At 40.6% G+C, this 15,972-nt stretch overlaps 1 protein-coding gene across 2 annotated transcripts in view; it reads right to left on the bottom strand.

Annotated features, from left to right (window-relative positions):
• The window catches only part of SPTLC1 (serine palmitoyltransferase long chain base subunit 1), a 91,982-nt gene extending 77,880 nt beyond the window's left edge, over positions 1-14,102 (bottom strand). For both annotated transcript variants that reach the window (XM_053662635.1, XM_053662636.1), the window contains exons 1-3: positions 13,993-14,102; positions 11,290-11,397; positions 7,899-7,993 (exon numbers count right to left, since the gene is read on the bottom strand). In XM_053662635.1, the coding sequence (XP_053518610.1) occupies positions 7,899-7,993; positions 11,290-11,397; positions 13,993-14,049 (260 nt within the window). In that variant the 5' untranslated portion in view covers positions 14,050-14,102. The remainder of the gene's footprint in view (positions 1-7,898; positions 7,994-11,289; positions 11,398-13,992) is intronic.
• Positions 14,103-15,972: the final 1,870 nt, after the last annotated feature.

Below are 15,972 nucleotides of genomic sequence, written 5' to 3' on the forward strand. Positions count from 1 at the left end.
GTTTTTAATGCTGGAACTTTGCTATTGGACTAAACTCCTAGTTTCATCTTTTGCCATTTGAGCCACATTTGCTACAAAACAGGCTGGTATTATCCCAAGGCAGCAGAAGTCTGACAAAGGGATGTTCAAAGCCTCTGTCAAAGCAGCCTCTGTTCATCTGCTCAGAGTCTCCCGCCATCAGCTGATTTCCTTACCAGCAGCGCACATAACTCAGCTGAAGTGCTGGCAGTGAACATAGTCATGACCAAGTTCACTGGTACACAGGTGAGGAACACCTCCAACCACCGTGCCCCCTGGCTGACAATGATTTACAGCAGCTGTAAGATTCACCTCCAATTCAGAGATCTTACAACAGAGGGGGAAAGTACATCGGGGAATAAGTGCATTAAATCAAAGGCTGACCAAGGGTTAGAATCTACATGGTTTCTTGCTAATCAGTTGACAAGCTGGTGACAAGAGAAGGATATAAAAGACATGAAGAGGCATTCACAGAAAGGCAAAACCCCACTGGCTAATAAGGAGATGAAATGATATTCACAGGCTCATATAATCAGAGAAATGCAAACTAAAACAATGTAACCAACCCAGGCAGTGAGGGGACTGGGACCCCAATAAACAAACTCAGGGGGAGCCCCCACAGGGCAATCATGATAAAGGAAAATCCCACAGGAAAATCAGATGGCCATATAATACCCCACTGCTGGCTGTATGAACCCAGAAGGACTCAAACAGCTGTGCAAGGGGCAATTAACTGCAGGAGTAGTTATAGCGTCTTTCTCCTCAAGATGGCATTTTTCCATCTGGAGGAAAACAGCTAGGTAAAACTCAGTGACTATATACAAGAAAATAGGCAGCAGTGAGAAGACATGACAAGAAGTCCATCTAGCATTCCCACCCCTCTGTATGCCCTGCTCAGTATTTCCTCATACCACCCAACACCAGCTAATGTTATATTTATTTCATTGTTGGTCTGTCTGCCCCAAAGAAACTAAGATTTTTATTCATTGCTACAAAAGCCAACGTACATCCCTTAAACATAGCAGGTGCTCAAATATTTGTTGAGAAAAATGTGTTGAGTAAAAATCTTGTAAAAATCAGAATGCAGTCTAGAGCACAAAATTTAAAATATCCATTCACAAAACATTAAAATTATGTGGTTTCAATCATACAATATAAAAATGAAATATATCACTTTAATAACACAAAAATACATGACACACAAAATGATGATGGAAAGCATAAAGAAATATTACAGTGAGACGAGAGTGGATGTGGGCACCAGGGGGGAAAGAAAACAAAGAACAAAGCTAACGAGTGCTGCCTCATGTGGGTGCTGACAAGAGTGAAGCTGAGCAGAGGGTTAATGACTGTGTCTCCCTCCAAAGGCTCAAAACAGACAAAATAAACCAGAAAATCAACTAAACCAGAAGTCAAGCCTCTGGAGAATCTGAGCGAGAAAGGAGACACAAATGACTCTTGCAAAGGGGACACAAGCCCCACTGATGTGGCATTATATCCATCTGTAAAACAAAGTTTTACGCATGTATTTCAAAAATGCATTCTCAGGATAAACCTATAAATTACACACCAGTACATTTGAAAACAGAAGAAATGGACAATGACTAAATAATGGTAAGCAAACCTTAAGAAGGAAAACTGATTAGCTTTACAAACTCATTGAAGGCAATGAATTCATGAATAAAAATCTATGCTCAATGGAGTACCACAGGAAATATACACTGTTGCTAAGAAAATGGTTAAGACTAATATATCTTTGTTATCAAAACTGGACTAGCACAGAAAGTGAGAAGAAGAGACTATAAGTCAATTTTCAACACAGGTGTTAAACTCCCGAATATTAGCAAAACACACCCTGCAGTGTATAAAAACCCAATAGTCATTTCTTAAGCAGGGTTTATTCTAGGAATGTAAGGATTATTTACTAATAGGAAAACCTACCAGTGACTCCTAGTAAGCAAAACAGAATGAAATAAAATTGAAAAACAAACAAACAAAAAAACCACTTCAACCTCTGGTCCCTTCTGACAGCTCACAAAAAGGCCTACAAAGTCTAAAATGTCTAACTTTATCAGAAGCAGGACACAGAAGGAGATGACAGTAACAAAAAGTTGGAAACTGGAAAGTAAATGAAGAAGCTGTATTTGGTAAGGCAAAGAGATCAGCAAGAAAGCTGAATGCAGGCTGGCAGGGAAAAGCCTAGCAGCAAACCCAAAAATGCTCTCAGGTTGGGGGCAAAGCTCCCTGTGAGAGTAGGGGGCAGGCAGGGTGGGCTCAAGAGGATGGCTTCAAAATCTTCAACAGGAGTGACTTCCTCAGATTCCCGTCCAGCCCTGCACAAAGGTGGGAGATTCACTCTGGAAAGGCTGGATATGAACTGAAAGTCCTAAGGGCCAGTGATGGGACCTGTGCCACTGTGGAAACAGAAATCAAGTATAAATCTGCATAATCAAAAATGGGACACTAAGCCCTTGTCTGTCTTCCAACTCAGCTCTCACAGGCTGGAAACCAGGTTTATTAAGGGCACCCCCAAGACTACCCCACCCCTACCCCAACATTCTGAAGGATTTCTTTAGGTAAAACTCAAAATCAAGAGGAGAAAATCAGAAAATACTGAGTTGGGGGGGTCCCCTCAAACAAACAGACAGATCCTTGTCTAGTGATGCCACTACCAGTCAGGAAGCCAAGCCTATTTACACAGGGCTTCCAAAGCATTTCAGAGTCTCATTCTTAAAAACAGATTTTTAACAGAGAGCCAAGACAATTCAACAGGGAAAGCATAGTCCTTTCAACAGATGTTGCTGGACTGGGTATACCCATGTAAAAGAATGAAGATGAATCTTCATTATTATGCCTCACAGCATTATAAAAATTAAAGTGAATCAGAGTTGAATTTGAGAGCAAAAATGATAAACTCTTAAAAGAAAACAGAAGAGTAAATCTTTATAACCTTGAATGAGGCAAAGATTTTAGATATACAAAAACACAGTAACAAATGTAAAAATAGATAAATTGGACTTCATTAAAATTAAAAAGATTTGGCCCTGGCCAGGTTGCTCAGTCGGTTAGAGTATCATCTGACACGTGAAACTTGCAGGTTCAAAACCCAGTCACAGGGCACATGTAAGAATTAACCAATGAATGCAAAATAAGTGGAACAACAAATTGATGTTTCTCTCCCTTCTTTTCTCTCTCAAATCAATCAATAAAAAAATTACATCTTAAATAAATTTAAAGCCTTAGTGTTTCAAAGTACACGGTGAGAAAAAAAAGATACAATAACTCACACAACGGGAGAAAATATTCACAAGTCAAATATTTTATAAGGGCCTACTATCCAAAATATATAAAGAAATCTTACCACTCAATTAAAAGACAACCAAATTAAAAAACAGGCAAAATCCTTAAGTACTGACTGTTCACCAAAGAAGATCCACAATTGGCCGACAAGCACATAAAAAGATGCTCAATTTACTAGCCATTTGCGAAGTGAAATCAAAACCACAATGAGATGCCACTTCCCACCTACTAGGATGGCTGTAATCAAAAAGTGCTGGCCAGGACATGGAGATGTTAGAGTTCTCATTCATGGCCTGTAGGATGTAAAATGATTCAGCCAGTTTGGAAAACAGTGTGGTGATTCCTGAAAGTGAGTTACTGTATGACTTACAATTCCACTACTCTCAGGTACATGCCCAAGAGAAATGAAAACATGTGTCCACACAATATGTGTCCACACAATTGTGTGGATATTTGTCCACTCCTGTTCATGTATTCCCAAGTGGAAACAACACAAACGGCCATCAGCTGATGCATGTGCAAACAGCTCATGATCTACCTACAGAGTGGAGTTATCATTCATCCATCAGGATGAAACCAAACACTGACACATGTGGGACACAAGGTCCAACATGGATGGACCTTGAAAATATTAGGCTAAGGGAAAGAAGGCAGACACAAAAGGCCAAGTACTGCATATGTGACTCCTTTTATATGAAACATCCAAAATAGACAAATCCACAGTGGAAGTAAATGAATAGCTGCTGAGGGCTGCAGAGTGGGCGGAAGGGAGAGTGACTGCTAATGGGTGTGTGCTTTCTTTTTGGGTTGATGAAAATATTCTGGAATTGGATGGTGGAAATGGTTGTACAGCTCTGTGACTATACTGAAAGTCACTTAACTGGGTGCCTTAACAGGGTCAGTATTGTGGTATATGGGTTATATTTCAACAAGGCTGTTATTTAAAGGGGAAAAATCCATCCAAGTTAAGTAAATTCACTTACTCTTGTGTTAACTCAGTATTGAATGTAAAGAGGTACTTCATAAACTGAAGAGTAACTCTAAGTATATCAATATCAACAAAACATCATTTTTTCTGTTTTTTGCACACTATTTACATTATGCTGTTGATTACAATGAAACTATTCTGCATATTGGAAAAAATGTATGTAAGTTCACAAGGCATTTGGAGTGTGTCTAAGAGAGTGATAAAAACAGATAAAGTAATCACTCTAGTGTAAAAGATTAAATGAAAAGCAATTTTAAGATGTATAAGGCTTCAAAAAACTTACCTTCCATAGCCTTCCTCAGGAGTCCACCTTTACTCTACTCATACATGGGCGTAAACTCAAACAGAGGACACTGCCAACGCAGGAAAGAGACAAAGGGACTCCTGAGCTAAAGCAGAGGTTGAGATCCCAGGGCCACCCTGGGCAGCAGCTCTATTTAGCAACCAGTCAGGACTGGAGCAAGAAGACAATGGCTCCAGGAAGAAAAATGAAAATGGACCCAAGAAATAACTCTGGAGGAAGACAATGGGATAAAGTAGGCTAATACGTAAAACCAAGCAAGCAAGTGGGCAAAGATATGAAAACAAGAAAGAAAATGTAATTAAAATATTCTCCATATTGAAAAAAAATGGATGCTAACCTTGACTAATGAATACTATTAATGCAGCTATAAAGATGTAAGCACAAAATAATCTAAGAACACATAATGCAAAAACAGAACTCTGCTGGGAGAAGGGATGAACAGGGCAGCTGCAGGTGGTATGCAGCCGAGGTCCACAGCAGGTTGCTGTGTCTGCCAGAGGAAGAGGGGCTTTTCCAGTCCACACTAAGGCACTAGAGGGGCTACCATGGCCCTGGAGACATAAAGTGCGCATGTGTTTTCAGACAGCCAATCTTTCTGTCCAACCACTAATGAGTGTAATTACAGCTGGGAAAGAAAGGAAAAAAATTCAAGAAATAACAGCATAAGCAAGTTCCTTAGGAAAACAGAAGGAAATACCAGAGGGGTGGGGGGGGGGGGAAAGCTTAAAGAAGCAGAAAGGAATTACTTCCAGAGAGTGGGAATCGGGGGTGAGGATGGGAGGCACCAGGGACTGCAGTTTCTCTAATAAGAATTTATGTATAGACATAACCAATTTAAAAACTAATCAGTATAATTTAACATGGCAATTGATTGGAGGAGAAAAGTCATGAGCATTTCAATAGACACAGAAACAAATTTGATAAATTTTAATATTCTCATTTGAAAACCAAAACATTCCCTTTGCAAACCAGGAAGAGAATGGCAGGCCCATAACTTAATACAGGTTATCTCTTACAAGCCGCCAGGGACACGGAGGTGCTTGTTACCTCTCTTATCAACACTGCATGGAAGGTGCCCTGGCCAGTGAAATAACACAGGAACAGAAGGAAAAGACGCTTCTCATTGACAGAAAGTAAAACTCTGGAACCTAGAGACAAGTCCATTAGAAGATACAACATCAGTTTCCTGGTTGTGATAGTGTACTATGGTTGCGCAAAACATTACCCTTGGGGAAAACTTACAAAGGATCTCTGTACTATTTCTTACACTTGCATGTGAACCCACAATTATTTCAAAAGGAAAGTAGAAACAAAAAAGATAAGCCAAGCCTTTAATGAAGAAAGTCATGTTACTTTACTGTGCGACATAAACGACCCAAGTATACAGGTGACAACCCAGGTACAGGGTGATGAGATTCATTACTGGCCAGATTCCAATTCTCTCCAAATCAATCTATGAATTCAATGCACTGCTAGTCACAAACCTAAACCCATTTTTTGGTCCTATTTGATCAACTGAATCTAAACTCTCAGTGAAGAACAGAGTCAAGACTAAGTCTAGACTATTCTCAAGAACAGAAGGGCTCACTCTTGTCAAGGCCTATTCTCAAGCTGTGTTATTTATAAGAGTGAGGTTCTGGAACAGGGAGAGACAAGCGCACCTAAAAACAATAGAAACAAAGCAAGAAGCAGACCTTTTATAAGGGTACTTGGTACATAAAAGAAGGGGAATTTCTAATCAGTAGGTGAAAAAATGAACCATTCAGCTAATAATGCTGGGACAACTGACCATCACATGGAAAACAGGCAAAGTAGACCTTTGGGGTAGGGAAGGATTTCTTCCATAAGATTAATGGTTAGTTAAGTCTGACTTCAGAACATGCAAAATTTTTGTAAGATCAAAGAATCCACGGAAGTGAAGAATACAAGCCTCTCTTAGATCAAAGCAGAAGGACACAATCAAGACCATACCCTGCATCATGATTTTAAACAAAATACTAAATATTTCATGATGACAGGCATATATTGTAAAAGTATAAACATAAGCAAAGGAAAACACCCACCAACTTCAAGACAGTGGTGATCTTGTGTGGGAGGCAAGAGTAAGTGATATGGGTTTCTTTGGCTATATTTGTAATGTTTTTTCTTTCTTTTAAAAAACATATTTCAAGCAAAGATAACAAAGCGGTACTGCCTATACTTTGTTAGATGCTGGATAAAATTTGTCAGGTAAAATTCTAGACATTTGATACCCACGTGTCTGGTATTATCTGTATTTTTCAAATACTTCTTAGTTAATAAAGGCACATATAATGCCCTGATTGGTGTGGCTCAGTGGGTTGCGCATCATCATGCAAACTGAAAGGTTGCTGGCTATAAGGCCAGGTCCCTGGGTGGGGTCATATGGCAAGCAAGCGACCGATGTTTCTCTTGCACATCACGGTCTCTCTTCTTCTCCTCCCTCCCTTACCCTCTCTTTAAGAACAGTAAGTAAAATCTTCAAAAAGTAAAAGCACACACAAAATGCAAAGATAACCAACAGGAGAACTAAAAATAGAAAGAGAACAGACCCTGGAAACAAGAAAGGTAGGATAAGTGAGCTGAAGTTTCATGAATCATACTGTGAGAGTCATTAGGTGTTTCCCATCATTAATCAATCAAGTAGTAATAGTGTCAGCATACTGTTAATATCTAGTTATGAAGGCAACCTGCAACAGATCTAACAGTCATAAAAAAACAGGTGGGAAAAAGCAGAAGTGTTGCTTTTCATTTTAAGTGCTTCTAACTATTTGACATATTATATCTAGTGTGTGTATTACTTTGAAAAAGATTTTTTTGAGAAAAGGGTACAAACTGCAATGCCTAAATTAGAAAGTATCAAAAAAAAAAATCCCAGCCCTAGCTGGTGTGGCTCAGTGGACCAAGTGCTGGCCTGCTAACCAAAGGATTGCTGGTTCGATTCCCTGTCAGGGCACATGCCTGGGTTATAGGCCAGGTCCCCAGTGGAGGGCGCATGAGAGGCAACCACACACTGATGTGTCTCTCCCTCTCTTTCTATCTCCCTTCTCTTCTCTATGAAAATAAGTAAATAAAAACTTTTAAAAATGTCCATATAATTTCTAAAGGAAATTTTTATACTGGAAACTAAAGCAGATAGTTTCTGACCTGCAGAAATGTCTAAAGCTTTTACTTCAGGTGAAAAAGGAACACCATTAAACCACCATTCACTTTGGCAATTTTATCCACAGGAAACTGAGTACAAGTCCTTTGAGTAGCAAAGTGATTTACCCTGATACGATGTTGTAGTTGAGAGCAGGATGGTCTTTCGATATAGGAGGAACAAGAGGTTCTGGTTGCCACTCTTCAATCAATTCTTCCTTTTCCTATGGGGGGAAAAGGTGTTAAAACACAGCACAAAGCTAATCACTGGACAGTGACTCCAGCAGCATCTAAATTGTTGTAGTGGAACCATCATAACGAACACACTGCAAGAAACAGGTCTACTTGTGGCTAGAAATGAAACAGAATCACTTCTGAGTTTTGGACACTTACCCTCCTCACCTCTTACCACAGGCTAAAGGCTCTTTTCCATGTAGTTTTGCGGGTGACTGGAAAAATTAAGAAAATTTTATTGCTAGGTAAGAATTTTTTCACTGTGTGAAGTATGAAGCACACCTTATAAATTGTAAAACAAAAAGAAAGTCTACAATACAAAGGTGAGAAGCATGACTTCTGGTAAGTCAGCTCAGCCTCTATTCCCAGACAACACAGGAAGCCACACCCAAAGCACTTATGGAGGTGACCACTATGAGAAGAGATCGACTGGGTCATGAAGCACTGTTTCTACAAGCCATCACAGAAATTCGGGTGCAGCTGAGATACAGGAAGAAAAGCTCTCACGATTCCTGCAATGGGATCTGGCTCGGAAATTGTCATAAAAAGCGATTTTATTCACTCTTATCTGTTATAACTATATTGACTAGTCTGAGTTTCTTATCCTGTCTCATATCAGAAAAACAGGTAATTTCGAAAATGTAGTCTGGAGGTACAGGATAAGATGAGGCACCTAAATTAACATGATGGCCACAGCAATTCTTGCCTTGCAAATAGACTGTCTCTCAATAATTCTAGTCTCATGCTTCTTTTTTTAAACTTTTTTTATTGTTGTTCAAGTATAGTTGTCTCCATTTTACCACCCCCAATCTCCTCCACCCTAGCCATCCCCACTTCCCACCCTTGATCTTATCCCTCTTTGGTTTTGTCCATGTGTTCTTCATAGATGTTCCTGAAAACCCTTCCCCCCTTTTCCCCCATTATCCCCTCTCACCTCCCCTCTGGTTACTATCAGTTTGTTCTTAATTACAAGTACATTATGACTTCACCTCTAAGTGGTATCTAATCAACAAAACAAACAAGCAAGCAAAATATATCCAGAGACATTGAAATCTATCCTCGTATTTCTGATAAATGCTTTTGTGCATTCTTCTACTGATGGGCAACTCCAGAGCAGGATCAATGGCACATTCACCTGATTTTCAGGCACTCAGAAACACTGACAAAATAAATCAACCACTAAATTTCTCATGTGTTTCTGCCAATGACCTCACAGAAGAGTACAGCAATCCGAACAAGCCTGGAGTACATACACGTCATGCACACTGTGCACCGCTACCGTGAAGACACATGTTAGAATCCAGTCAGGATGCCCTGCTGTTGAAGAGCTTCTGTAGACCCATCTAACTGACAAGGGCACTTCCCACTCACAACACTCACAGTTCCTTTTTCTTCCACTGTGGTTAGGGTAAGGTGTCAGTGATTACTAACTCCTGTTCTAGCAAAGTTTCCTTTCAGAGGATCATTCTAAACTAGATTTACATATCACTTTTAAAAATATTTTTTATTGATTATGCTGTTAATTGCTGTGGCCATCATGTACACTTGCCCCATCTCCCTCCTTCATTCCCCTCCACCCTGCACACCCCCTCCCACCCACATTCCCCCCTTTAGTTCATGCTTCTACATTTCCCATACTATTCTTGCCTTCCCCCTGTCTATTTCCTACCTACCATCTATGCTACTTATTCTCTGTACCTTTTCCCCCTTTCTCCTCCTCCCACTCCCCTGTTGCTAACCCTCCATGTGGCCTCCATTTCTGTGTTTCTGTACCTGTTCTAGTTGTTTGTTTAGTTTGCTTTTGTTTTAGGTGTGGTTGTTAATACCTGTGAGTTTGCTATCTTTTTACTGTTTTTATATTTTTTATCTTCTTTTTCTTAGATAAGTCCCTTTAACCTTTCATATAAGAAAGGCTTGGTGATGATGAACTCCCTGAACTTGACCTTATCTGAGAAGTGCTTTATCTGCCCTTCCATTCTAAATGAAAGCTTTGCTGGATAGAGCAATCTTGGATGTAGGTCTTTGGATTTCATGACTTGGAATACTTCTTTCTAGCCCCTTCTTGCCTGTAAGGTCTCTTTTGAGAAATCAGCTGACAGTTACTCTTTTGAAAATGTATATATGTGTGGGCTGATATGCTTAAATGAAAACTAAGAATGTTTGGACTAATTTGTGTCATGGCCACATAATTATCCACAAAAAATTCCTAAACACCAAGGGAAAAATATAGGCAGGATTTCTGACTTGGAGGGCTCAGCCTTACTACAATGCTACAGAAATAGTATTTGTTCAGTGGCAAGATAATTCCACAAAGTATTCGTTAAAAGGAGCAGGGGGAGAGGGAGAGATCTATGGTCAAGTTTAGGGCATTCCTCCAAACAGAGGTCAAATATGCACCAGCATACTAAAGGTTATAAGAAATCATGCAATGAGACGTCTCTTTCTTCTGCTTTACCCGGGTTGCCAAAACTTCCTGCCCTCAGAACCACACGCTTCATGTTCTCTAGGAGACAGTGCCTGAAGGTTTCATGATTAACATTAACAACCAGGACAGCAGCAGCAGAAGAGAAACCAGGGAAGCAATCGTACATGGCTATGGTGATTCCACTTGCATTTCTTTCTGTGAATGCTCCAGGAAGTAAAGAAAAGCCCACTGCTTCATCTTTCTGCTGCACCCCATACTGCCCTGTGAACCAATGTTTTCGAGATTTTTGCAGGAAAACATCTCTCACAATCCCTGCCTCTCTAAGTACCTGGCACAGCAACCTGAGTGACAGAAACTGTCCTGCAGTCAAAATTGTTCTTCTTCTCTCCCACTGAGGCGGTCACTAAGTGCTCCTACATTGATGCTATGGGCACTTCTAATTCTTAAGGTTCACCTGGCATGGGGTGGGAAGGTGGGGTCTGTGGGCTGGGAAGGAGTCTTACTACAGGGAAAACTTCCACTCAGACTTCAGAAAGAGTGGGGCTTTTATCAAGCAACTCATAAAATATTGCACTTGGACATTGGAAATCCAGTAGCTGCCCATGCTTCTCTTTTATCACTTACTTGTAAGACTGCAGTTTGCCCCTAGCAAAGCAGAGAAGCTACGGCATGGAACTCCTCTGGGTAGGTACTTCATCCTGGCTTTCCCATGTTCTTCCTACACTGTATTTCATTCCCCTTGATTTCCTTACGTTCCAGAAAAATATTTTAGCATACAGTTGGCCACTACAACAGGTTTTTTTGAAGATGAAGCAACTATCATCACACACCAAATAATAACACTGGACTTTAATTTCTTACCTTGACTGTAAGATCAGATCGTTCTTGCAGTTTGTAAGTTTTAGAGAAAAGAAGTCTGATTATCCAGAGTATCAGAATTCCTTCCAAGATAAGATGGTAAGCGGGAGCCTAAAAGTGAGTTGAAAACAAAACAGAAAGTGAAATAAACACTTCTAAAACCTGCATGTGAAATTTAATGCACATGTCAATACTGTTTGCAATTACTGTTAACCTATTACTTCTTATAATTTACTTTCAAAGTTCCTTGCATTTCTCCTGATTCCCTTTCCCATTTCTAATGGTAGGCAATTTCCTTTACACATTAAAAAATCTCTAATATTGCAGATATAAAACATCTTTAGGTTAAAAAAATCTTTAAAATGACATCCCATACAAAATCCCAACATGTCAAATAACATCAACTATGAGATCCTACTGGTAATTTAAACTTTTACTGCTGGGAGAAGACCGGAACAAAGACTTCACAGCTTCACAAGCCTTCTATAACCCTGTCTACCATAGATGAGTTAAGAAAGTTATTTGGAAACCAGTTTCCATAATTCTTAGAGTTTTGCATGTCTTACACACTTTCTCTGTTTTTCTAGTAAGCCTTTTAAAATCCTTCTTGCAACATGGCTGAGGAAAAAGACTTTATAAATGCTTAAAGGGAGAGCAGGTCTGTTTTTCTACTGTAGTTCCCCAAAAGTGTGTAGTGATTTCCAGGTCAACAGCATAAAGATGCCTTTGATTAAATATTCTATGTCGCATCTTCTTTTTAGCTGTACATTTCCAGGATAAAGACCAAGGTGACTTCTAATTTTTGTTCAACTGGACATACAAAGAGCATGTGGAAGATTCCACACCATCAACTAAACACCAGTCAGTTACAAGGCACTCTAGTCCCAATAGTTGATTATTGAACATTTAAAAGAGGTATTTAGAAATGTAAACACAAGTTATTTTCAAACACTCTACGGAAAGAAAGTGATGATGATTCACCACATTAAAAAAATATTTTGAATGTGGAGACAGGCAAACTGCTGAAAAATTCCTATGTAAACTTCCAGGTTAATGTACAAATAACTTTTAAACTATATATATATATGGTGCATACACACACTATTACACATTTCTTTTTAGGGTACATGACACAAGACTTCTCAAATTCTATACATGAAATGTATAGAAATTGAGAGCAAGAGATCTTTCTTTAAGATGACTTTTTAATCTGCGGCTCCTCCTTGAATATAATTCATTTCAAAATAAGGACTCTAGTCTAAACATCCGTTTGGTTTTCTTAATAATTGGATTCTAGTAGGCAAACATCTGCCCAAGTCACTAAACATCCCCACTAAACAAAGGATCCTAAGAAAAACTGAGATACTCTGTAATGAATTAATGAAAATGATAAATGAGGTTTCTTTTCCTGTAAATGTTACAGCCAGAAGTACTTCTCCCAAGAGTTACTCTTTGTCAATTACGCAGTTTACCAAAAGGGAGCAACAACAGAAAAAAGAAAGTTATTCACTTATTTTAAAAACCATTAAATTTAAATGGCTTGGGTTTTTTTGTTTTTTTGTTTTTTACTATTAACCTAATGTTGGACATCACCTAGGCCACACTGGCTCTGTCAAGGCACATCTGCTCTTGCTGTTTTTCAGCAAGTCCTTCCTCATAAGCTTTGCAATGGCAGACACCATCACCAGCAATGCCAGAAGCAGCAATATTAAGTTTTTAAAAATTGTCCACAGAACTGAGATTCACTCAAAATGATTGTGAGCTCTATAAGCACAGGGACTTCTTGTTTGTTCATCGCACTAATCCCTGCGTCTTGACCTGTGCTGTCCAATGCCATAACCACTGTCACCAGGTGATTATTGAAATCTACATCTAAACTAAATTAAATAGAAAATGTAGCCCCTCAGTCGCACTAGACACATTTCAAGTGCCTCACTGGTTAGTGGACATTATTTATATTGAATAGCCCAAACAGAGAATAGAAAGTTCTATCGGACACTGTGGTGAAGCTCAGTAAATACATGTAAAATGAAGAAACATTCTCTATGACTGACATTTGGTTTCATGTTATCTAGCATACTTGAAATAGCTAGACTTTCAACACACTCTTGACCACCCTTCCTTTAAAGTCTACCAAAAGAGTTGTCTCTTTACAAGGTGGAAAATGGGGCATATGCAAAAGAATGACAAACGACTGTATTTCATATACCTAAATCCTAAATAACTCAGCTTCTTTTCTAACATGACGTCTCCACAAAAACGGACAAACCACTTCATCACAATTCTTCCCCGTCTCCTGCTGCACAGTTCCGAGGACCCGACTTCCCTTGCACCTCCCCAGACTCAGTTCTTCCACTGAATCTTCACCACCCGTTTTACCAGCAGTCCCAACTCTGGTTTTTGAGGAACAACCTCTCTCCTGTGCCCCCTCCCACATGTTCCCCTCCAGAGCAACAACAGGACCATCAGCGGGCTCCATGCCAGATGGAGCTCAAAGCTAGACGTTCGGTTTGCGCTCCTGCCGGTCCCTCCCTACCCTCCACCTCGGGGGCTGGCGCGCCCCCGCGAGCCATTCCAGTCAAGGACGCAGAGGATCCGAGCGTGACTGAGCCAATCCCGCCCAGGCCCCTGACCACAAATCCGCACGAGTCGTCCCACTTCCCCAGGGCCGGGGGTGGTCGTGGGCCGCTGGGCTGCCGAGCTCACCTCGTACAGCGCCTGAACCATCTCCACCAGCACCCACTGCTCTGTGACGGTCGCCATAATTTCCTACACAAGCTTCCTTCTGGAAGGCGAGTTTCCGTGCGTGGCGCGGCCCACTGACGTAGGACACTCCGGGGGCGGGGCAACCGAGCGCTTGGGACCACCTACTCGCGCTTGCGCACTCGTCGGCTGGGGCTGCTGTGGAAGTGGAAGGTCTGTCTGTCTCTAATGCGTGGGTTAAGTTATTTATGTACTGAGAGTCTTGCACTATGGCAGGAAGTTTTGGAACAACTCGCTGGGTATTTGGATGTATTCCTACACGACCAAGATGTGCTAGCCACAGTTCTGGGCTTCGGGAAGGAGGGATTAAATAAGTGATGCTTGCCCTCTGCCTGCATATGAGAGTTTTTAACGTAATTGAAAACCATAATTTTTACTTTTAAATTACATAAGTAGGCCCAGAATGTATTATCATTAAAAATACAGAAATATGAATAAAACTAGCCAACTCTTCACAGTACTGTGTGCCGTGCATCATCTAAGGCTTTGCAGGTATTGTCATAGACCAGGTAGGTATGGAACCTTCCAGTGTCTTCACAGTGTCAGAGGAAAGAATGTCCAACCTAATGAAAAGTTTTTTAATATGAGTTTATTTGAGCCAAAATTTCGAGGATATGCCTGGAACAATTTTCCAGATTGGAAAAATGCTCTGTAGAATGGCAGTTTTGAGTTCATACATTGTAATCAAAGGAGATAAGGTTAAGGAGGGATACTTGAAATTCATTTCAATGAGAGACAGCTCTGGGGGTGGAGCAGTTAATCTCTAGGATTTGATTAAAAGTGAAATGGAGACCTACATATATCTTTTTCATTGGTAGGTGCCAGGTAGTTAACATTCAACACTAACAATAAATAGAGATGTTATCCAGGTAACCAGATAATAATGAAAAGTGTCTTTTGCTTCGATGCCCACAGTTGTGCCTTCCAGGGATCTGGAAAAAAAAATTACTCTGACATTTCAAAGGTACTTGTCCTAAATGCTCCAAAACAATAGACATTCCTTAGTTAAGGTAAAAATTGATCTTTATCATGAAAACTATAGGCCTGGGACTTGATTAATCACCATGACCCTCTTAGTTAGGAACTGTTTTTATGTTGATAATGTAACAGGGTGCAGCAAGGACCCCCAAGGGAAGGGTTTGTAACAGGGTCCAGAACTTGGGGTGTCCAGGAAATATAAAAGTATAGGATGTCCCCACACCCACAAATCTCAGCTAGGTGATGGGATACCTGGAGCAGGGCCATTGAGAGTTATTTTGCTTATCAACAGTTGTCCGGCTTCATACCTGATATGTAGAAACGGTTATTTTACATGTCTATAACAGCTGGCTAGCTTCATAGATATGTTAAGTTTCTGTGGCCCTGCTTTGAACCACAGGGGAGTGACTTTCACTCATGACGTAACTGGAAAACAGCTCCCCCTGGTTACAGTGCCTGCATGAGAGCTTGGAGATGGTTCACTCCACACCATGGGGCCATGCCTGCCTGGACTTACTATGGCAGCCAAGGGAGGCTGAAAACTGCAGGAGTGCTGTCACATGTACCTGATTGTGGGAGGAGTCGGAAATGGGGTTGCAGAGGAAGATTCCTGCTCAAATTTAAACCCAGGTGCAGTAGCCATGTGGGGGGCTAACCACATGGTTTTAAGGAAAAGATGAGGCTCTCTTAACCATGTGACTTCGGAAGCAGAAAAGCAAGATGTAGCAGCCATGCAGAGCTCTCAACAGTTTGAAAGAACACAGGAGACACAACGCAGCACTAGGGGTGGGGACAATGGGAGACCTTACAGGGAGGGCAGTGGGTGAAAGGACTCTTGCTGGTGGGCCATGAGAAGGTGCCATGTGGTTTTAGATTAAGAACTGGAGATTGAGGGGACACAGCTGATGGTGCTGGGGACAGTGGAAAACCAGTTGATCACGGATG

This window comes from Artibeus jamaicensis, unplaced genomic scaffold, assembly GCF_021234435.1.
Source record: "Artibeus jamaicensis isolate MK-2021 breed Jamaican fruit bat unplaced genomic scaffold, CSHL_Jam_final contig_264, whole genome shotgun sequence".
In the NCBI taxonomy this organism is placed as follows: Eukaryota; Metazoa; Chordata; class Mammalia; order Chiroptera; family Phyllostomidae; genus Artibeus; species Artibeus jamaicensis.